This window comes from Natrix helvetica (genome assembly GCF_964273705.1).
Source record: "Natrix helvetica genome assembly, chromosome: 9".
Taxonomy (NCBI): Eukaryota; Metazoa; Chordata; class Lepidosauria; order Squamata; family Natricidae; genus Natrix; species Natrix helvetica.
The window spans coordinates 21,194,962-21,218,948 of record NC_138560.1 but is presented as its reverse complement, the minus strand read 5'-3'; the positions used below and the strand labels follow the sequence as shown (position 1 = coordinate 21,218,948).

At 40.0% G+C, this 23,987-nt stretch overlaps 1 protein-coding gene across 1 annotated transcript in view; it reads right to left on the bottom strand.

Annotated features, from left to right (window-relative positions):
• CSMD2 (CUB and Sushi multiple domains 2) overlaps positions 1-23,987 on the bottom strand; it is a gene marked incomplete at its 5' end in the record, with an annotated part of 765,891 nt that overhangs the window by 282,088 nt on the left and 459,816 nt on the right. The window contains one exon of the mRNA XM_081962655.1: positions 20,773-20,955. Within this exon, the coding sequence (XP_081818781.1) occupies positions 20,773-20,955 (183 nt within the window). The remainder of the gene's footprint in view (positions 1-20,772; positions 20,956-23,987) is intronic.

Below are 23,987 nucleotides of genomic sequence, written 5' to 3'. Positions count from 1 at the left end.
TCTTTAGCCAGGCTTAATTAGTCTTGTCATGGAAAACAATATTTAATTCTATTTTCCCCATTCATTTATATTCTACAATTGTAGTACTCTCAAGGTGAATGCAGAGTAATCTACTTCTGAATATTGTAATTGAAAAATGAAATAATTATGTGTATGAAAAAGGCATCTGTTGGAAGGGTCAAACAAGTCAAGAGGTGGACCCGACTTTCTCTTGACTTTTGATGACACTCCTCCCTTCTGAAGATGCCTCTAGCACAATTGTGATAAATGAAACAATTTGCTTTCTTTGTAGGAATAGGAGAAACCATGAAGGTTAGTAATTTGTACATATTAAGAAAAAGCTACAGTTTCCCTTATTGTGCTGCCCAAACTACTCTTTAGAATGTGCACAACAAATAGATTTGGTCATCTGGCTTGGCCATGGATGTGCATTTGCAAACACAGGAAGAGATTCAGAAGAGATTTCAGGAATTATTCCCTATTATTTGAGTAGTATCTGGTGGGCCATTTCTTTTTCAAGCCAACAATCAAAGGAACCAAACCTAATAAGATTAATAGAGTCCCAGTGGGACTTTAATCTGCAGTTTTACTTTGCTGTGGCAATTTTTTCCTGAGGCTCAAGGAACCACCCACAGTTGATTTAAAATTTAGCAGTCCTTAGAAAGGAATAAACAATTTATATACCTCAATGCTTCATTCTTTGAAAATTAGCTGTCAACCTAAAAACAGATGTACAACAGATGGGTATTCAATCCAGGATACGATTGGAATGAATTGATGGTGGTGGTGCTGATTCAGAAGACATCCAAGAAATAATATATGGTATAGCCTTCTATAGTTTTAGTTATAGTTATTAACTATAAATTATAGATTTAGCTACTGTTATTTCTGGAAGGGCCAAAATGGAAAAGAAAGCCAGAAAGTAGGAAAAAGGCAAAATAATTAATACGGCACTTAAATGATAAGAAAAGTAAGGGGCATGATTCATACAAGAATGCATGACGCATAATAATACATGTAGGTATGAATACAATAATTACTACAGACTTCAGCAAGATGATGATTTTAAGTCGAGAATAAGGTCAGGTAAAATAAAAGAACGTCACACTCCTATACCATTGAGAATAAATATTCCCTTAAAAGATTGCTCTGGATGTAGTGCCATATATCAATGAATTATGGAAATATATTCAATTCATTTTGCCATCATTGCATCATTTGAAAGCAAAACAACAACAACAATAATGGGGGTTAAACAAAGGTCAAACAACGTTTCGGCGAGGTCTCACTCGCCATCCTCAGGCTGGTGTTTTCGGCTTAAAGTGTGATCGGAGCTGCCATCTTTCTATAAATCTTGTTGAGTGTGTGTGGAGTGCTGGAGTTGTTTCAGTAAGTGTATTGATTGGATGTGTGGCTGTATCATGATTGGTAGATTGGTGCTGATTGGTGCTGGCTGTGTGTCCATTGTTGTTTTGTGTTGTAACAGCCTCGGTGGTGGGTGGGGCTCATTTGTTTACCAGGGCTGGTTACAACACAAAACAACAATGGACACATGCAAAATCTACCCTGCAACATACATAGGACAAATGAACAGGAGAATAAATTCACACATCGCAGAACACAAGAACACAATAAAAAAAAGAAAAAACTTCCTCCCTTTTCCAGGACCTTAAAGCTAAAGGACATGAAATTAGTTTTGAAGGAACCAGGTTAATCTCCAAAACTGAACACTTCAACATGAGAATAATTATGGAAGCTATCGAAATAGAGAAACACCCCCACAACATGAATAAACGTGATGATACCTCCTGCCTACCAGACATCTGGAAACCCGCCCTAGTCAACAAACGAGCCATAACCCAGGACGTTACAACATGAAACAACAACGGACACACAGCCAGCACCAATCAGCACCAATCTACCAATCATGATACAACCACACAACCAATCATTCCACTTACTGAAACAAAGCCAGCACTCCACACTCCCCCACCAAGATTTATAGAAAGATGGCAGCTCTGACCAAGCTTTAAGCCCAAAACCCAGCCTGAAGATGGCGAGTGAGACCTTGCCGAGCCATTGCCAAGATAATCTCAATCTTACATGGGAAAAGACCCGAATACAACAAGACCAGCATATATATAAATATACACCTATACCCGTGAAAATCTACAAAAACGTATACATACATACACACACACACACAAAGACCAGCATACCTACACCCGTGAAAATCTACAAAAACATATACATACATACATACATACATACATACATACATACATACATACATCTATCAGTCAGTCAGTCAGTCAGTCAGTCAGTCAGTCAATCTTCAACTATCACACAGAAGCATGGAGAACTACAATGGAGATAGAAAATGAGGAGAGGAAGGAAGGGAGGGAGGGAGGGAGGGAGGGAGGGAGGGAGGGAGAGAGAGAGAGAGAGAGAGAGAGAGAGAGAGAGAGAGAGAGAGAGATGCCCTCACATGGCCTCCCTTACATAGACAGCTTCTTAAAGTGGCAGCAACCCTGCTGACTCATTCTCATTTCATCATCTCGATTTACAGCCTTACAGCAGCTGGTCAGCTATTAAATCATCATTATCATCATTACCTTAACATAGATGTTGCCCCATAATGCTTTTATTTAGTCAACTCTTTTTCTTAACCCTAAAAGAGACATAGAGCTGTTTCCTGAGAGAGTCCTGTAGAATTGGATTTCTATAAGGATGCAATGTGCAGCACACTGGGGCAGTGCATGTGAGGATGCTCCAGCTGTTACCTGTGGCTCAAACATTTCCTATCTGACCCAAAGAAAACCTTTTGCTTCCATTACAGGGGCCTTTCCTTACATAGGAAAGACAGATTTTAAAGAAAACTTCAGGACTGGAAACACATAGGTTCTGGTGGCTCAGTGGCTAAGACGCTGAGCTTGTCGATCAGAAAGGTCGGCAGTTTGGTGGTTTGAATCCCTAGTGCTGCGTAACAGAGTGTGCTCTCATTAATTGTCCCAGCTTCTGCCAACCTAGCAGTTCGAAAGCATGTAAAAATGCAAGTAGAAAAAATAGAAGCCACCTTTGGTGAGAAGGTAACAGCACTCTGTTTAGTCATGCCAGCCACACGACCATGGAGATATCTTCGGACAGTGCTGGCTCTTTGGCTTTGAACGAAGATGAGCACCACCCCCTAGAGTTGGGAATGATTAGCACATATATATGAGGGGAACCTTTACCTTTTATAACTCATGGGGATGCCTATTTTTAAGGTGCAATGTTTCAATTTTATGTGGTGAATTTGATGTAACCCACCATGAGTTATGGCGTTTGGGTGATATAAACATCTGTATGATAAATACATCCATTTAAAAATTCTACTCTTGCTTGTAGCCTTCCCTGCCCTATGTGATCGTGTTAAAGAAGACAGCTGCTGAGAAAATGTGACAACAGATTATTCAGCATGATGCCTTGGATGGAATGGGCTCTCATTAGAGTTAACAGTGTGTTACAAATTTGTGTTTGATCTTTGATCGTAAATAAAGATGCATGTGTGTGTAAGATAACTGAGACGTCTTTGTCAATTGACTGAATGGGAGATGGGAAATGATGGCAAAAGAGTAACATTATTTTAATAGGTTCTACAGTAGAAAATATTTTTTTTTCTGTGTTACAGACTGTCTACCTGGGCAGGCACATCTTTGAGAAACTTCTTACCCAAATCAAAGAAACCAGCAACTTAAAAGGTGTTGCAGGAACTGCTCTGGGCACCAAAGGACAGCTAGGAGTTTAAAAAAAGCAGAAATTGGAAGGTTTGATGCTTCCTCCAGGCATCCCAACCAAGGGAAAAGTTTTAAGCAATTTCCAAATAAATAACCTATATGCTGTACTAAGCAACTTTGAGAGGATAATGAGAACAAGGCATGTAAAGATGAAAATAACTCTGATAAAAGATCTGATGGAGATTTTAATTAATAACACTCCTTCTCCCAGATTGCTAGGTTAAACTTATGCTCCCCCTCCGATATAAGCTCTGATTGAGTTTTGCTGACCAGACCCACTCCTCTTACTACATAGACCAGTGATTTTGATTTCCGAGCAGCTAACATCCCTTCACAATAAAAGTGACAAGCAGAAGTTGATCCTTTTTTTTAAACCTATTATTCAGAACTCTGATAGGAGGCAAATTGACAGACTGAGCAATTGGTTCCTTTCAAGTCTGAACAGTATTAATGTCAAAAATACATGGATGGGGGGGGGGGAATAACACCAGATTCTCTTAATGAGTGGAGACCATGCGCTTCACTTTGAGCCAAGCTTTTCTGTGATATTGCCTAGGGGGAGAATACAAGCTTTTGAGATGGGCAGAGGATTTATAGACTCGTTGACATCTTCTGCAATTAGTCAGCCCCTGCCAAGCTCTAGCAATCCAGTCGGTCAACCTTTGGTAAACCCATACTCCTTTTATGCTTTTATTCAAATCACTGGACATAGTTTATTCAGGTAAAGGTAAATGTTTCCTCTCACACATATGTGCTAGTTGTGCCCGACTCTAGGGGGCGATGCTCATCTCCGTTTCAAAGCCGAAGAGCCAGAAGAAGTCTCCGTGGTCATGTGGCCGGCATGACTTAACGTCAAAGGCACACGGAATGCTGTTAGCTTCCCACCAAAGGGGGTTCCTATTTTTCTACTTGCCTTTTTACATGGTTTCGAACTGCTAGATGGGCAGAAGCTGGGACAAGTAAAAGGAGCTCATTCCGTTATGCCGTGCTAGGGATTCGAACTGCCAGACTGCCAACCTTTCTGATCCACAAGTTCAGCATCTTAGCCACTGAGCCACCATGTCATTCATTCATTCAGGATGTATCAGCAGCTTCCAAGGTTGTTCGTATCTGGTCTTTACAGCAGTTCCCTCAGCCCAGCTGTCTTTAGCAGATTAAAGCAATTACCCACTAATAGTCTGGCCTACCGCCTTACGATAAAGAGGTTTTCAGCAATTTTCCCCCCTTCAATACATGGATTGCATCCATACAAGACATCCAAGTACAGAGTATTGAACTGCTGGAAAAAGTAAGAGATACACCAAGCAGTCCAAATTTTGGCAGTAATAGCAGTGAGCCTTTATAACAGCTGAGACTTAGCAGCAAAGACAAACAGGAAGGAGATAGTGGATTTCAGGACAATAATTCATGGATCCTCCTACCTAGGTGCTTCAGGTGGTGATGAATCACATGATAATGGAAATGTAAAAATAAAAGTAATCAGAACCTCCTTAATGAACATTATGCTTTCCATGCTTCTACCTGGACTTAGAAAGATTAGTTGGCTTCCTGTCCAAAATGGCAGAAAGAGGATTTGATTGGCAGTAAAGCACCCTCCCATTCCATAGAGAATCAGGTTATTTCAAATCATGTTATTTATACTTCCCCTTATTACAAAGATAAAGGTAAAGGTTCCACTCGCACATATGTGCAAGTCGTTCTTGACTCTAGGGGGCAGTGCTCATCTCCATTTCAAAGCTGAAGAGCCAGTGTTGTCCGAAGATCTCTCCGTGGTCATGTGGCCAGCATGACTAAATGCTGAAGGCTCATGGAATGCACTTACCTTCCCACCAAAGGTTGTTCCTATTTTCTCTACTTGCATTTTTACATGCTTTTGAACTGCTATGTTGGCAGAAGCTGGGACAAGTAACGGGAGCTCACTCCATTATGCAGCACTAGGGAATCAAACCGCCAAGCTGCCAGACTTTCTGATTGACAAGCTCAGTGTCTTAGCCACTGAGCCACCGCATCTCTAGCATATTACAAAAGGGGAGGGGGAAAAGCTGCGCAGATAAAGAACTTGGACAAAACAGTATTAAATGTTGAGAGAAAATGAAAACTCTTGCTTAGTCAGAGCTGAAGACTTTCCCATCTGTAAATCCAAGACAATCATACAGACAAAGCACTAACAAATTGAATACTCAGAACCTGTCAATGGAAGAGAGGAGGAACAAGATCTGATGGTGATGCATACATTCAAAAACCTGCCATAGGTGGATCAAAATGATGTAATTCTTTTGATACGATACCCAAAAGAACTCATCAACATTCTACTGAGAGATGTACAAATCTCTGCACCTACTATGCATTCAGATTTACAAAAAAATATGTTGCATTTCACTTTGTAGAAGTTTTCTTGGCTTTGGTTCACTTAGGAAGTGTTAATACGTGTAATATTAAAAGGATTGTGTAAGCTTTTGCATGCCACACTTCTGTGGAAAAATCAGCAAGTCTCATCCCAGGAGGCATACAGGCAAGTGATGATATATAAGGGTTGAAATTTTGGGCCTATTAGCTCTACACTTAGAATCTTAATCTGCAGTTGCTGGTTTCCTTCGTTTTAATCTTAACAAGAGCTGTCTCCCCGAGTCCCTTTCTGCAAGACTTTAGTTCAAATAATGGTCTGAGAGAAGCCTGGAAGCATGAAACAATCAAGCACTGAGGTTATCCAAGTGTTCCTTATAGCAGCTTCAGATTCAGCAATAAAAACACTGGAACTCCAAGGCCAGCGTGGGAGGAAACAGAGATAAAGCTTCGGATATGAAAAATAAAATATTTTGAAATCTTGTATGCTAAATGAATCTCTTTGTCCAGAGAAGTCCATATCTTACTGTCACCTGGAACCTTGACAGACATTTCCAAATCAAGCTGGGATTTATCATGGACTATTTTTTGGCAGGTGATTTTCCATAGTTTCTCCTTGCCTATATATCATTCAGTCTTGGAAAAAAAGATAACCAGATTATCTTTACAGATAATCAGGTCCGATCAGGAGAACATCTTTTTTAGTTGAACTATTATGTTAGACTATAGCTTCCATTATCCTTAGCATCCATCACATCTGGAGGACACTAAGTTGGGGAAGACTGCTTTAATGCACCTTTCCATAATGTGATGGCAACTTGTCCCCATTTGAGAAGTTTGGGACTTCTGGACATTATAAACCAATATCTTTTAAGGCTACCTGATTGAGAAAATCTGATGTAAAAATGTTAGAAATTCTGTTTTACATATACCAATACAGAGCAAACAAAGAGTACAGTCGCCATGTGCTTTACTGCTTAACTATTTAACTGTAACAAGAAAAAAGAAACTCTACTTAAACAAAAGAGCATAGAGGATATATACCATAGATCCAAACTTGTAAACATTGCCATTACTGGCTGGATACTACTGTAGCTGTTGCACAGAAATACATTCCAACAATGAATTCCAACAAGCAAGTATTTTAACTTTTCTTATGTTTTTTAAAGCAGGAATGGGGTAGCAGGATTAAATTATTTTGTTTCATTTGCTGAACCACCTCCAAGCCAACCTCTTCAAAACAAAGCATTTATCCACTATCTTTCATTTTCCACAACTGCTGTTCTAGGACTTGATTTGACAAAGTGCACTGTAGGAAGGAAGGAAGTGGGAGACTGATGAAAAAAAAGAAGGTAATGACCAATTGACAAGTTAATTTGACCTCTGTGAAAAAGTCATCAGAGCTAAAAGAAAATTATAGAGTGATTCTGGAAACATAGCGAGGAGAAACTATTGATCACAGTCTGAATTTTATAATCCTGAAAGGAGATGCAGGCGCTGTGTTCAAAAGACAATACTCTTAAATAGCAGCCTATTTATGATGGGGAGAGAAATGGATAATTCAGCAGGTATAATCAAGTCATTATGAGATTAACAAGGAAAAAAAACATTGTGTTTTAAGAAGTGAAAAATTATAATAAGAGAAAGAAATTATTTTGGGTGCCCAAAAGGCCTATCTAGGGGATTAGCAGGGATATGAAACCTCAACAGCAGCATAAAATTATTTGGGCTGTTTAAATAAAAAGAAGTGACATATGAAGTCAAAGTAGGGCTGTGAACATATCTGACAAATACTTTGCTGTGCTAAGGGCTAGAATGGAAGGCCTTTGAAATAAAAACTGCAGACTAACACGGTACAACACCACAGAGAAGATGACAAATTAGCCTGAACATTTTGTGCACATGCCCACACATGCGTGTACACACACACACACGCACACACACAATATCCCCTGATATCAAAATCGTTGTAAGGCATATCAATTCCACCTTGATTTTCATTATATCCGGCTGCCATTCTGCACAAGTTTGTTGGGTTGTGGTATGTCACCACATTTCTACAAGGTTAAGCACCTTATCAAAACCCACCGGCAAATGCCTATTTATTTTATTATACTATTTGTCATTTTTCAGACCAAGTTAGTGGTCTATTCTATTTATTTACTTATTGGGCTTATATGTCTCTCCAACTGAAATAGCTTGCATAAATTTCCATAAATAAGGTTTTAAAACATTTACACAGACCAATCAGCAATAAATCACAATTCTGCACCAATGAATTAAAAAAAAACCTATTTTATAATGTTATTTATATCCTATGTTCCGCTTATATAAGCACTCTAGGTGGCTTATTAACAGTAGAACTAGGGACAACTGGCCAGATATGAAAATACAGAAGCCAGTAAGAAACAAGCCTGCTTCCCAAAGCTTCAAAGCTTCAATCCAGTTACTGCCTAGAGCAGTGATGGCTCACCTTTTTCTAAAGGTGTGTCAAAATTCTGAAGATATGTGCTATCGCATGCACACGTGTACCTACCCACCTGTGCATGCATGCATGAAAACCACCACCCACTTATGTGCGTGCGACCCCTGAGCATGCACACACAACCCCCCAAGGGGGAGCTTTTGCCCTCCCCAGGCCCTGGAGGCTTTCCTGAAGCCTGGGGAGGGGATGGCAAAAAATGGCACAACGGCACAACTGGAAGTTTGAACGAACTTCCAATTTGCCCATTGGGCTGTTTCTCCCCACCCCAGGCTTCAGGAAAGCCTCCGGAGCCTGGGGAGGGTGAAAAATGGCCCAACCCGAAGTTCAGGAAAAAAACTGTTTTTTGCCCTCCCCAGGCTCCAGAGGCTTTCCTAAAGCCTGGGGAGGGAGAAAACAGCCTCCCCTGGCCCACTGAAAGGCCGAAAATCAGCTGGCTGAGGGCTGCCATGCTGGCAAATATGGCTCCATGTGCCACCTCTGGCACATGTGCCATAGGTTCACCATCACAGCCCTAGAGAACGGAAGTAGTGGATATGACTTCCTACATGAAGTCTTCTGTAGTTGTGTGAAAGCCAAGGAAAAGTACAATACCCAAGAATAGCAACTGTGCATGTGCTATTTGGTCACTTATAATAATGGATATCTCAGCAAGTGGCAATAATCACAAACTTTATTCCTAGGGAAAAAAAACTGTCAAGGGTTTGTTGCAGAAATCAAATCCAGAAAGCACACACAGGTAACTGATTCAGCAGGATTCATTAATTTCTTTTTATATACATAATATAACACATATACAATACGAAGAGTGGTTCTTCCAATGTGGTAGAGAGTACAAGCATGCATAGGCAGAGGAGAGAAGCTTCCAGTTTCAGTTCAGAATTTAGACTAGTCTTAGTTTTTGCACAGACCCAGAACTATAGTACTAAACCATGCCCAGGCTCCAAAGTGTTTCAGCTCCCATTGGCTGATCTTGTCACTACGCCCTATTTCACTTTATGAATATACTCTGACACAAACCGAATCACTTTACTCAGCCATAGTGAATGGCAAGGTAGATGATATTGTTCTGGCTAATTTCAATAACTTAACCACAATGTTTCTATCATTGTTGACTGCTCCCCATCACAACCAGTTACACATGATCCAAAAACATATTGTACTTGATTTAATCACATAGCAATCAGGAAGCTTGGAATTATCTAAATTATTATTTTAAATTTCCTTATATTCCTTTATATAAGAAGAATCATGACTTTTGTTCAGTTTCTGACCAATGAACCTGGAAAATAGGACAAGCAGTTAATCCATAAAAATAAGAAATCCTATGTGAACGAAGGCTGTTCAAGACTAGTATATATGCCATCTCTGAGAATGTGTCTGAAATTGTCTTTTTCTTGGGAAAAAAAAACTCTACATACTGTGTGCCAAATTGATCTTAAAGTAAATGGGATCTCCCCAGATAACAATATCTCTACTTCGTATGTTCTGAAATATTTTTTTATTAAAAAAAAAACATTGATGTTATGCCTTTTAAGAAAAAAAAAGGAAAACAAACAAAAATATGGGATGGAAAATACATTTAATAAATGTAGTATGAAATCACAGCAAATCAAAATGCCCCATCCTAACTAGCAAAGACAAACAGGAAAACAGACCAATCCAAACCTTAATTAAATTATCAACCCAAACACACTAGGAGGGGCAGTAAAACAAATACATTTTCACAGAGGAAGAGATTGAAAGTGTTTTGCAAAAACAGAGATATAGTTCAGCGCCATAAGGCACACGAGCAATTTTGTACTATAGATACATAAACAGAAGGAATCTGACACACTATGGTAGTCTAGGACAGGGGTTACCAACCTTTCGGCTCTTAGGGACCACTAGAGTCATAATTTTAAATCCCGCAGACCACTAATATGATTTTTTAAAGAGATAAATAATATTTAGTGCAATATAAAAATGCAAATAATTTTTCTGCGGACCACCAAATTTTTCTTGGAAACCACCAATAGTACATGGACCACTGGTTGGTGACCGCTGGTCTAGGAAACCAGTTTCTAAATAAAAAAGCAAAGCCATGAAGTTTCCACCCCCCCACGGGTTCAGAAGAATTTCTGTAGAGTCATTCTTTGCCTAGCATTTAATTCTTTTTCCCAGTTCCCCCTTATCTGCATCACCAATCTCCCTGCCTACATTCATGAACTGAGACCTTCCATCTGATAAAATTCCAGATCATTAAAACATCTGAATCTTGGCAGCAGAATGAATGATAGGTTAAGTAAAACTATGCAAATGTAAGTAATTAGCAAGAACAGTTATGCCTTGCCATCAATCACTGTAGCAGCAGGATATGTCTGGAACCTCCATAATTACATATTTTTTTCCCTCCCTCCAGATTTGAGAAGGGCAATTGCTGTGAGATTGCCCTGTCATCATCTGGAACCAGAATGCAAGCTGTACCATAATGCTAAATTGTAGGCCTATTGAAAACCCACCAGCATTCCTAAAATATTCCGGAACTTAAAAAAGAGATTACAAAAACTACAGAGGAAGCACCCTATCTATACCAACTGAGATTCTTAAAACCTTAGCAAATGTGTGTGTGTGTGTGTGTGTGTGTGTGTGTGTGTGTTGTATTTGTGCTGATAAATAAATGAAGGGAGGCTAATATAGATCTATTTCAAGCTATTTAGCTCTCATCAGCTAGCCATACTGACAGATTTTAAATATTAAATGACAGGCTATAAATTATGCCTCTCAAGATATTGCTTTAATGTCCATTTTCTTTGCAGAGTTTGTGAATAAGATTTAATGACTTTTTAGCAAGATTCTAATGCCAATCAAATTTCACAGATTTTAGGTTTTTTTTGTTTTTGGCTACTGAATTGTATTGTGACATTTTTGTAGTATGTCCCAAAGGTGCTTTTGCAAGAAAAAAAAACCTGGCCTTTCTGGGTTTTCTTTGAAGACATTTCACTTCTCATCCAAGAAGCTTTTTCAGCTCTGACTGGATGGGGTGGTGGTGGTGGATGGGAATGGATGGGGAACCATCCAGCCAGAGGTGAGGAAGCTTCTTGGATGAGAAGCGAAACATCTTCAGAGAAAAACCAGACATCCATTTGTCTTTGGAAAAAGCACTTTTGGGACTACCATGACCCGGATGACTGAGAATCTCCATAGATTTTTGTAGTATGGTTCATTCTTCATTTCACATGATACAGTTAAAACGGTCCTAACCCACCTCTTGAAGAATTCAAAAATCCAAAGTTCCATAGAACATGGAAAGATGTCTCAATGCAAAGCCATGATCAATGTTGCAAACCCTGTACAAAACCCTTAATGAAGTTAAACATAAAATGTTTTCCCATAATATCAAATTGAGTCTCTCTCTCTCTCCCTCTCCATCCATCCATCCATCCATCCATCCATCCATCTATCTATCTATCATCTATCTTTATCTCTCCCTCCCTCCCTCTCTCCCTCCCTCCCCTATCTCCCTATCTATCTATCATCTATCTATCTATCTATCTATCTATCTATCTATCTATCCATCCATCATCTATCTCTATCTTTATCTCTCCCTCCCTCCCTCTAACTCCTTATCTCCCTATCTATCTCTCTATCTCTCTATCATCTATCTATCTATCTATCTATCTATCTATCTATCTATCTAGCTAGCTAGCTATCCATCCATCCATCCATCCATCCATCTCTATCTATCTATCTATCTATCTATCTATCTATCTATCTATCTATCTATCTATCTATCTATCATCTATTCTGTCTGTCCGTCCGTCCATCTGTCCATCCATCCATCCATCCATCCATCCATCCATCCATCCATCCATCCATCCATCCATCTATCTATCTATCTATCTATCTATCTATCTATCTATCTATCATCTATCTCTATCTTTATCTCTCCCTCCCTCCCTCCCTCCCTCCCTCCCTCCCTCCCTCCCTCTATCTCCCCATCCATCCATCCATCCATCCATCCATCATCTATCTATCTATCTATCTATCTATCTATCTATCTATCTATCTATCTATCTATCACAAATGTATATTACATGATGAAGAAACCCCAAAGAAATCTCCAAAGGTATTTTTACAAAAGGCAACTGGACTTTTGTTTGCTTTTCCTTGAAGATGTTTTGCTTCTCATCCAAGAAGCTTCTTCAATTTGGATGAGAAGCAAAGCATCTTCAAGGGAAAACAAAGAAAGAAAGCCCAGCTGCCTTTTCAAAAAGTAGTGATGGTAATGAGGAACTTCATGCATGGCAAACTACTATTTTACTTCAGTAAAGCTAACCCTTCATTCAACCCTTTGATTTCTTAAGTGGAATTCCTCCCAAACTCCAAGCCATTCCCAATCATCAAATGTTCTCATGTTCACATATAACATTTCCACCTGTACTGCCAGTAGCTTAGAAATTAATTGATACACAGCTTAAAAACAAGATGAATAACATTAAAACAAGGGTGCTTAGAGGAGGGGGTCAAAATGGCAGCCACAATCATAAAGACAGAAACTCTGACCTTTTTTTTTACTTGCACCACTTATATAAAATTGCATGAGCATAGCTACCATCTTGACTTTTTAAAAGTCCATCCTTCAGACACCTTTGAATGATAAGAATGTGAGTAGTGATCAGTGAAAAACTGGGCCACCCAATCTATGTTTCGCTTCTGTTGTGAATAAACAGATGCTATGAGAAAACTTCAATAAACCACATTTCAAGTAGAGCAATTGGCAATTAAATATCCAGACATTTAGTCTTTGCAAGTTGGTACATTTTGCAGGCAGAGAGAAATAACTTGTCACGTTCTTTCTTCAGGAACAAGTTCCATATAAAGAATGCCCAAAGTAAAGCAATGCACTAAAAGAAAACACTGCTGGTGATTTCCCCACAGATTAAGCTTGGCTGCATACATTTAAACGGAAGGGAAACAGAAGTTGAGCTGGAGAGCAGGGATCAGTGAGAAGGAAGGGGTCAGGAGAAAAAAGATGCTCAGCTTATTGGACAAAGACAGAATACCTAATCTAAGTTGGCTCAAAGATCAGCTAAATTACTTGCTGTTTGGGGGAAACTAGTTCCACTTATTTTTGAATGAATGCAATACAGTCCAGGAGTACTGCAGAAAATCCACTTTGCATTGTAGCAACATGTTTTCCTGAAATTCACTGAATCAATACTGCCCCCCCCTCTGGTATTTATATATTGGGTTCGACACCAGAGGCATTGTTGGGGGTTCCCCATTTGTCAAAAAATTAAGATGATGGCTACAACTGCACAATCAAAACCCATGGAAACCTGCCTCCACTTTTGGTTGCCGCAGTGTAAAAAGATGTGGAGACTCTAGAAAGAGTGCAGAGAAGAGCAACCAAGATGATTAGAGGACTGGAGGCTAAAATATATGAAGAACAGATACAAGAACTGGATATGTCTAGTTTAATGAAAAAAAAGGACCATGGGAGACATGATAGCAGTCTTCCAATATCTCAGGGGTTGCCACAAAGAAGAGGCAGTCAAGCTATTCTCCAAAGCACCTGAGAGTAGAACAAGAAGCAATGGATGGAAACTAATCAAGGAGAGAAGCAACCTAGAATTAAGGATAAATTTCCTGACGGTTAGAACAATTAATCAGTGGAACAACTTGCCTCCAGAAGTTGTGAATGCTCCAACCCTGGAAGTCTTTAAGAAAATGTTGGATAACCATTTGTCTGAAGTGGTGTAGGGCCTAGGCAGGGGGTTGGACTAGAAGACCACCAAGGTCCCTTCCAACTCTGTTATTCTGTTCTATTCTACCTTTTTTTAAAATACATGTAGCACACATTCTAAATGTCTGAGCTTTAACATCATAAATGCAGCCACCATTTAACTTATCTGACATTCCTGCCAAGGATATATCTGGTTGGCATGATGCATTGAACCATAACTAATGATAGAGTTACATTTGCACAACCAGTTAGAACAGAAAAGGTGTGGATTGTTTTGTGATTTAGTGTGCAGACACAGCTTTAGACTAGGAAACCATGCAATCAAGATTGCACATTGGGTATTTCCTATCTTTCTTCAGGTCTAATAATTCAAAGTAGAGAGCCTTCAATGAAATGACTTGTCATCTGCAAATTTGGGATTTTGACTCTTTATTTTTTTAGTCGGCACCATCTCCCTGCATCCTCCCAGTTATTGAACCTAAAATTTAAGGAAATATAGATGTAGACAAGTACAGTTCAAGTGGGTAATTCTGTGTTCAATGCATATCTTTGTTTTACATTCAGTTCTCCTGACCTTTAACTCATAGTATGCTGCTGTATCAGCTATTTTGGGTTAGTTGAAAGGAATCAAACAGCAATGTATGACACTGTGTTGACTGTTGCTTGTGTACGTCGCCCCGAGTCCCTGTGGGGAGAGGGGGCGACTAATAAGTTTAATTAAATAAATAAATAAAATAAATGAAAGAGTGTAGGAATAAACAGAAAATAAACTGGGGTGCCCTGAGAAGAGACACTATGAGGAGAGACACCAGTATAGGTGGTCTTGATTTACAACCGGTTGCTTTGCAACTCCTTGAAATTATGACAGCCTCCAAACATGGGACTTATGACCCAGATTTGAAATGTTGATGTCCGTGCTTCCCCTGTATGGTCATGTGACTACATTTTGGGCACTCAGCAAACAGCCTACGTTGACAGTCATTTGCAGTGCCCCATAGTCATGTGACCATGCTTTTACATTGTGTTTGCCACAAACTGGCATTTATTTTTAATTTCTAGCTAAAACCATCCTATAGACAGCTATGAGTTTACTTAACAACTGCAATGTTCATTTAATGACCACAACATTCAGTTTACAATTGACACATTCACTTCATAACAGCTGCAAAAAATTGGGCATGGTTACATGTTGACCTTCTTTATGACCATGGTTACTTATGACAGAAATTGTGGATTCAACTATGGTTGTAAGTCAAGGATCAACTGTACTTTTCTTCCACATATCTTCTTTTCCACTTTCTTTGCAATTTCTGGGGAAACACACAAAGCTTCATTTTCCTTAAACATGATTTAGGACACAAGCTAAGGCCAAAAAGAAGCAAGCATATAACTTGTGAGATTTACATCATGATTGGCATAATTTGTTATCATAAAAAGTGTTCTTTCCTGTCATTAAATGATGGGATAGACCTCAAATTGAGTGTATTTACTCAAATGTTGTAAAGAAATATGACAGAGCAACCTGGGCTGTATCTCATGAATTTTAATGAATTAAAAAAATCCATGTTCTTATGGAGAAAACTGAATATTAAATTATAAAGAACACAACATACAGTACATCTTTAAGACACATTATGTGGAGAAAAGAAAAACCCAGACATCCATAACCAAACATAATTTCCCTATTTCAAATTTTAAAGTGTTATTTCCTTCTTTAGATGCACATTTTCAAACAAATTGCCAACAAAATAATAACAAAGTCTTGAATGAGTCAGATAAATGTAACCTTACACTTGAAAACAATCACACTTAACTCAAGCAGAGCTGTTTCACCATCACCATACAATCTTTTGATGGTTTCAATTGCTCACATACTTCAGCACGGATAACCTATTGCAGCAATGCACTTCTCATCCACACAAAGATAATGTTAATTTACAGACGATTGTTACTCGTTGGATATTCAAGAGTATGCATCTTGAAGAAAATGAAATTTCCAGGGCCCCACTAGAGCTTAAAGGTCAAGTTGTGATGGATCTAAAATCCTCTGGCAGCCACCCCACTTTCCTTTTCCTCTTTCTTTGAGAGATGTGGGAGTTTTTTTGCAGCCACAAAGATGTTATAAACCAAAACACCCCTTTCACCTGTTTCCTTTCAAGTGTTGCATTTTAGCTGAGATATGAGAATGACAGGAAAAGAGATGGGCAGAGAGACCTTGCTGCTTTTGGTAAACATTACTTTCTAATGCCAATCCCTTTGATACTATCATTCCAGACCCAGAAATAAGGCATAGCTCCAGCCACCTGCCTTTTTGGTCTGCTATGGATCTTTTTTCCCCCAACATCAGGGGTAAAATCAGCTGAGCCGCGTGATTGTTGGAAGCTTTTTTTTTCTTTAGCTTTTTAAAGCATTTTTTCCCTGCCACTTTGCCCGAACCGGCAGGGAAAAAATGCTTTAAAAAGCTAAAAAAAATAGCTGAAAGTAAAAAAAAAAAGGTTGCCATGCCCACCCAGTCACCTGAAACCCCCACCAAGCCATGCCCACAGAACCAGTGGGGGGGTTGGTTAGATTTCACCACTGCCCAACATCCATCCTGTATAAAACATCTTTCTACAAAAGTTGATGAAATGATTACCATGCTATGGTTACATGTTCAAGCAGCCACACCAACTTTACTGAAAAACCTATTTTACAATACCAATATCAACCTGACAATTTGGAAGTTGGGTCTGAGAATTAACAGACTGAATGGTAATAGTCTATCCACCCTGGGATATGTGTGACCACACTTTTCTTGGAATCCATTCTACATACCTGGAAAAAACCTGGGATAAGCCACAGAGGCCAGGATGAGTCATGTAAACAAAGACAAACATCTCCCCCAATATAGCCCAGGTAGATGGCTACCTGGGTATCTTCATTTCAACCTTCCTTTTTGATTTGACTTGAAAGAGATGCCTTGGTCAAAAAATCCCATAAGATAATTACAACCTATATTAGGTGAGACAACATTCCCATTTTGCTCAGATGTTTATACTAAGGTTTAGATCCCTCTCTCCAAGACCCACATGATTTCAACTTCTTCTCCTTTCCTTGGGAGGTAGGAGAAATATGAAGAGACAACACAGAAGAGTTAGAACCCAACCCTTACCCATTCATTGTAGGTTCAGTCCCATCCATTTCTTGCTTTTAGTTCCAAAGCCAAATCTAACAGACTAATACAGAATAGATGCCTCACTTGATAAAAACACAGTTATCCATCCTTATTTTAACGAACCTGACAACAAAATCACAGGTAATGTTTCTAACCCATGACCAACTTATGTAACTGCAAAACTAGTCTGAATTATACCAAAATAGTTCTGATGCCATTTAGATGAAACAGGTGTTGTTCAATCTAAGCCATAGCCCCATTAAACATACAACATGGACAATGATGGGATTCAAGTAATTTAACAACTGGTTCTCTGTCCTAATATTTCTTCCAACAACCGGTTTATTAAACTGTTCATAAAGTGGTGAGAACTGGCTGAATCCACTGAACATGGGTGCTCTATGAGATATGCCCTCTTTTTCAAAATTCACAGCAGTGCCAGTCCTTAGAGTTTAAACATGCAGAGTTCCAGTTCCTTTTTATATCTATTATACCAATCCAATTCAACATGTATCTACTGTTTGATCCCCATCTGTATTCAATCACAGTTACACATCTACAAGTGAGCCTACACAATTTACTTGGGTGTTGATGTGACACTCTGCAGTTTCCACTTAGAAGCTGAGAAACAGAAGCAGAATATTAATGTGACCAATTTATGTATGAACAGAAAGACAGATACTTCTTATGGATCTTTCCTCTCCTTGAAGACTTACTTCTAGAACCAAGTTCTGAACCATTAGATAGCATGAGATATTTAGGCTGTTCCTGGTTACTCTAAAGAAACAGGTTTTCAGAAAGAGAGAGAGATCAAGACTCAATAATCTAGCACATCCCCACCTTTGTACATTCAAAATAGATCAGTGTGGAGTACTGCAGGATTCAATACATCTGCTAAGACAAAATGCCTGCTTGGTTCCCACAACAGATTTGGCCATAAACTGCCCAACCCTGTTGTGTAACTCTACCCATAGTAGATTAGCTTCTGGTTCCATCTGTTTGACTTTGCTATTTGATCCAGTTTTCTCCACCTGGATTGACCATACAGACTCTGGCCTAGAGTCCCATGTGGTCTACATGGAGCTACCTTCCATGACTAAAGGGGAACTAACTACAGCCTTTGTCTCCAGTGTCACACAGACCCCTTGCACACACACCCCTAAGAACCACAGTGGCACAGGGGTTAGAGTGCAGTACTGCAGGCTACTTCTGTTGATCACCGGCTGAAAGGCAGTTTGGCAGATCGATTCTCACTAGGTTCAAGGATGACTCAGCCTTCCATCCTTCCAAGGTCGGTAAAAGGAGGATCCAGATTGTTGGGGGCAAAATGCTGACTGTAAACCACTTAAAGAAGGCTGTAAAGCACTGTGAAGTGGTATATAAGTCTAAGTGCTAAGTGCTGTTGCAGTCATGTGACATTTCAAAAAAAAAATGCATGCCAAACAAGTAGTAATGCCGGCAGGAACCCACCCCTGGATATGACACATAGCAAACTAAAAGTGTTCCAGACCTTCTTTGTTAGTTGTGCAATACTTTAGCCCAAGCGATTGCACCATCGTTTTTTCAGAGATGGAGCACTGTAAAACAACCTGACTTTCATTCACTCCATGGCTACAGACAATAGTTTGATGGGAGAAGCATTCAGACAGAAGCAAGGTTGTCCCTGCTGAGATTCAGGAAGTTCCCCAGAAGCAGAGCAGATAAAAAGATAATACTTCTCTGTCTTGCCTATTATCCTGTACCTTTGCTTTTTTTTTTTAATTTAGTGATAATTGCCCTTTTGCATCGGAAGGGGGATGAAAGTAGACAATTAAGCACTAAATGGAAAATATGACAAGCAGGAATAAACAGTTTATTGAGCGAGGGAGTCAGGCAGGCAGGCAGCCAGCTTCTGTCTGGATTCTCAGATTATCCTTTGTGGTCTTCGCTGCTGGATATCTTGAGCATCCATCAGACAGACACAGGTACTGGATTAACTTTATTTCCCTAGTGCTCCCTCGCCTAAGAAGGACCTCTTCAGTAGTTTTAGAAGAGCTTTTCCACCAGTTATTTCAGTCTATAATCTACCCATGAGTGGGTTTTTAAGAGGGTTTTAGTCACTGTAACTCAAAGTGTTCTTTGTAGTTTAGCATTTGGAGAAGGATCAAATTGGGTTTAGTCAGGGTCTACAATTGTTCTTAGCTTCTTTCCTGGGCTACAGAAATAAAATTAATCAAGGCAGTTACCTCTTAAACCCCAGAATTGAGTATCTCTTAATTACTAAACCTACCTAAAGGAGAATGTAGGGGCTTTGGAGGAAAGGTCTCTAAAGTCTAACCTGCCCTCATGACCTTCTAAACCCCAGGTGTATATACTACATGCCTTAAGCAAGATAGATAGATCTTGATTTAAAATGCAACGTGGCATCCAGAAATGCTGGAACCTCACTCAGGGTGGTATAAATAGACCTCCAGAGGACATATACAGACAGATGGGTGAAATCTTGCAAGGTAGCCAAGACTCAGATAATCTGTTTTCAACATAAAGTCTCATGATATTTTGGCACAGCACATCATTGTGGGTTTGCACAATGGTGACTGCTGCTCCTGACACAATAATGGTAGCTTCTTCTGAAGATCCATAGCTTTTGGGGGTGTCAACAACCTCTCTGTTTGCCAACTACAACCGGGTGAACAGAGTTTGTAACCAGAACCTCCCCTATCAACCAGATGGTGCTTCCTTCTCCATGCCCTAATTTCAGTTAATCCTTGGAAGCCTGAGACCCTTCCAAACCATCTATAGGTGTTCAAAGCTGCTGTGTCGTGTCCTCACTCTGGTCCATTCCTCTAGCGGGAACGGAGAAGCTTTTGCATTGGCGCCTGTCTGACAGTATAAAAGAGCTGTCAGAGGGACTGAATCCCCACTGTTGTTGTGAGCCAAGCAGCCATGTGTTAGCCACTCTGTTAGCATTAATAAAAGGTTAGAGTTTTCCTTCAGTCTCGCCTCAGTGTGTCCACCACTGTTCTGGGTACTGAACAATTGGCGACGAGGATGGGATCCATCCCAGACTGAGGTGCTAGACGTGAGTTAGTCACGAAGCTAAGAGCTGTCACTAAACCGAGCTGAAGTCATAAACGACCCTTCCAAACCACCTACAGGTGTTCAAAGCTAGCCTGGTTATGGAACCTCTTGGTTTGGTTTAGTTTCATCCCCATCTCCATTGCACCCAACATGTCAAACTGTTCACTTGATAGCTTCTGAGATATCCCTTGTTAAACGGGAAAGGGCATTTACTTTCCCCCTGACTTACAAACACAGACCGGTTTCTGAGAAGACCACTGGCTACTTTTTTGACAAGTGATTGTTTTCTGCCCCTTCAGTTCAAATGCAGGCTGGCAGTCAAAGGTCAACGAGTCTCCGTGGCGAAATGTTGACCCTTCTCTCTTGCCATATGCCAGCATTCCGGGATCTCCACAGCTTCCCTGGTCAATTTCTAGAAGAAACACAAAGAAAGATACGAAAGTAGGGAACATAAAGGAAATATTTGCCTGCAATTTTTTTCTCTGGCATTTCACTCTTGCTATCATAGGAATTCTTTCCATAAAAGATTTTTTTTTTAAAAAACCCAAACATACTCATAATAAAAATAGGTCAGGGTTGCTTGCTTTCATAATGTTTTGGGAAAACTTCTAATGTCCTGGCAGAAGTGTTGTACCTTATGATTTGTGACAAATGTATCTTGTCTTTTTATGTACACTGAGAGCATATGCACCAACGACAAATTCCTTGTGTGTCCAATCACACTTGGCCAATAAAGAATTCTATTCTATTCTATTCTATTCTATTCTATTCTATTCTATTCAAGTCAGCTGTAAAGAAGGACCAGGTTTGACCCTCCCAGCTCCTGGTCATATTCTCTACTTAGTCTATATTCTTTGTTTGATCTTTCAGGCAATTCTTGGGAAATTAGTCCATATACAGAGTTGGAAATAGAAGAAACAGATCAAAAAATCGGGATTGAAGTAGATGTCACAAAAGACTCCATACCTGTCATTCTTCTTCTTCTTCCTTTTAAGTTTATAGACTACAAGATGTTGAAGGAAGAAAAAGAAGAAAGACAAATGAACCAAATTTCCCCTAAAGATTAAAGCTATTCAAAACTGTCATGTGAATCACTGAAATGATATGAATATTTTCCTTCTGTTCTTCTCTGATTGCCAGGTTGAGGAGTTAATACATTGCATGGATAAAATGTAATCTACTTGGATTTTATTCTAGGGTGTGGCTCAACGCCAAGCATTTTGGCTTGCCTAACACTGAATTATGTCTTAGAACGTTGTGTTCTTGGGCTTCATTCAGCCAAGGAATGAGTATCAGCATCCAAAGTGGGAGAAGTGCTACTGACTTGGTACAGGTGCACCTGCTCTACCTGTCAGCACCACCTTAGAAGGAGACACTCGCTTTCCTGATCTTACATGGTAACTGCAATATCCCCAAACAATGCATGCTTCAATTCAGGAAATGTCAAGGGCATAGAGATAGGTAGAGTAAAGGTGTATATGTTGGTCCTGAAGCACTTTTCCCATTTCAGATCCAAATACCTGCAGATGCCTCTCATCAGGGATGTCCACTGGGTGTGGTCAAAAAGTCAAAATCATCACCCAAACAATACCACAATGCCAAAGTTCCACCTGGTTTTTTTTTAAAATAAAAGTTTGCAATGCACATAAAAATAGATGGAGTTTCCATTGCATTTTTGTGATAGCTATCTTGTCATTTTTTTAACCAGAAGTGAAGACCTATGCAAACCTTTTCTGCACCAAAACAGGAGCGCACATACCAGGGGAGTACCAGAAACTGGAAGAGCAGCTTCCCAGTGCGCTTGTGCAAGAGCACCAGAAACCGGAACAGTAGTTATCTGGCACACACGAGTGCACTGGGAAGCTGGCCTTCTGGTTTCTGGCACACACATGCATGTCAGTCACCTGGTTTTCCAGTTTCTGGTGCGCATGCAAAGACCAGCTGGCCGGTGCACATGCATGTGCCAGAAACCAGAAGCTCAGCTTTCTGGCACATGCATCTACGGGCGAACCGGTAGTGATGGCAGTGCGAGGCTCCGCCCACCAACCCAGATGTCATCACGGACCTTCTGCACATGCCCAGAAGGTTCTGCGCATGCCCAGATATCCTGTACATAAGGAAAGCGAGCAAGTAGAAATGCACGCTCCCGCTACCGAACTGGTAGTGATACAATTACTGGTAAACATGGACAAGAAGGGAATATGAGCCCTGCTACAGTATATGGGATAGGCTGAAGAGACAATTAGAGCAGCGATTCCCTCGAGGGTTTCTATTAGATGATGCGTCCAAAGCTCTGCTTGTGTCACACACATAAAGCATTGTCTTTTTTTTAAAAAAAATCATACCCTGCAGTCACCTTGGCCATTTTTCATTATCCAGTTTGCTTTTTGTCATTTGAGAAAACCAGTGTGAAAAATCTTAAGTCTCTTTCCCTTTTTAAAATTTCTTTTGAGATTTCTTCTTTAAAGAGAAATGTTGTGTTATTGAAGATTTGCAGCCATCCATTACTGATTTGGATACAAGCTGACTAGCAATAGGCCTTTTTTCCCTAAATAAAATTTAACTGAATCCAGAAAAGTGACAATGCTTTTGCCAAAGAAGCTAGGCACACAGATGGCAATGACAAAATGACTGGTGGGGGTGGGTGGGGGGAGAGTGTGCAAATTCTTTTATCCTGCTAAGGTGGCCTCATTCTGACAGAAGTTTGAGCCATAATGTGCTCTATTTGCTTCTGACATAGCATATTATATAAAAACATTACTATGATTAAAAGTTTTTCCAGGCTACGGCTTTTCCAGTTGCAATGGATGGCCGTGAAAGTTGGACCATAAGGAAGGCTGAGCACCAAATAATGGAGGCCTTTGAACTCTGGTGCTGGAGAAGACTCCTGCGAGTCCCTTGGACTGCAAGGCCATCCAACCGGTCAGTCCTAGAGGAGATCAACCCTGGCTGCTCTTTAGAGGGCCAGATTCTGAAGAGGAAGCTCAAATACTTTGGCCACCTAATGAAAAGACAGAAGGACTCCCTGGAGAAGAGCCTCATGCTGGGAAAGACTGAGGGCAAAAGAAGAAGGGGACAGCAGAGAATGAGATGGCTGGATGGAGTCACTGAAGCAGTTGGCGTGAGTTTAAATGGACTCCATAGGATGGTAGAGGACAGGAAGTCCTGAAGGAATGTTGTCCATGGGGTCGTGATGGGTCGAACATGACTTTGCAACTAACAACAACAATGATTAAAAGTCACAGTTAAAATGTCCCGGATAGTGTTATGGAAGAAACACAGCCCTTGTGGATGATCACCTACGAATTTATTTTAATGCATTCCTGCATTAAATAGATTAAACCGGAAATAAAGTTTTTAAAGATACTTGGCTAATTGGTACAAGCCTGAACTTCTTGACTACCTAACCAGACTGGTGGTGGAGTTGCCAAGGTTTATGGTTCT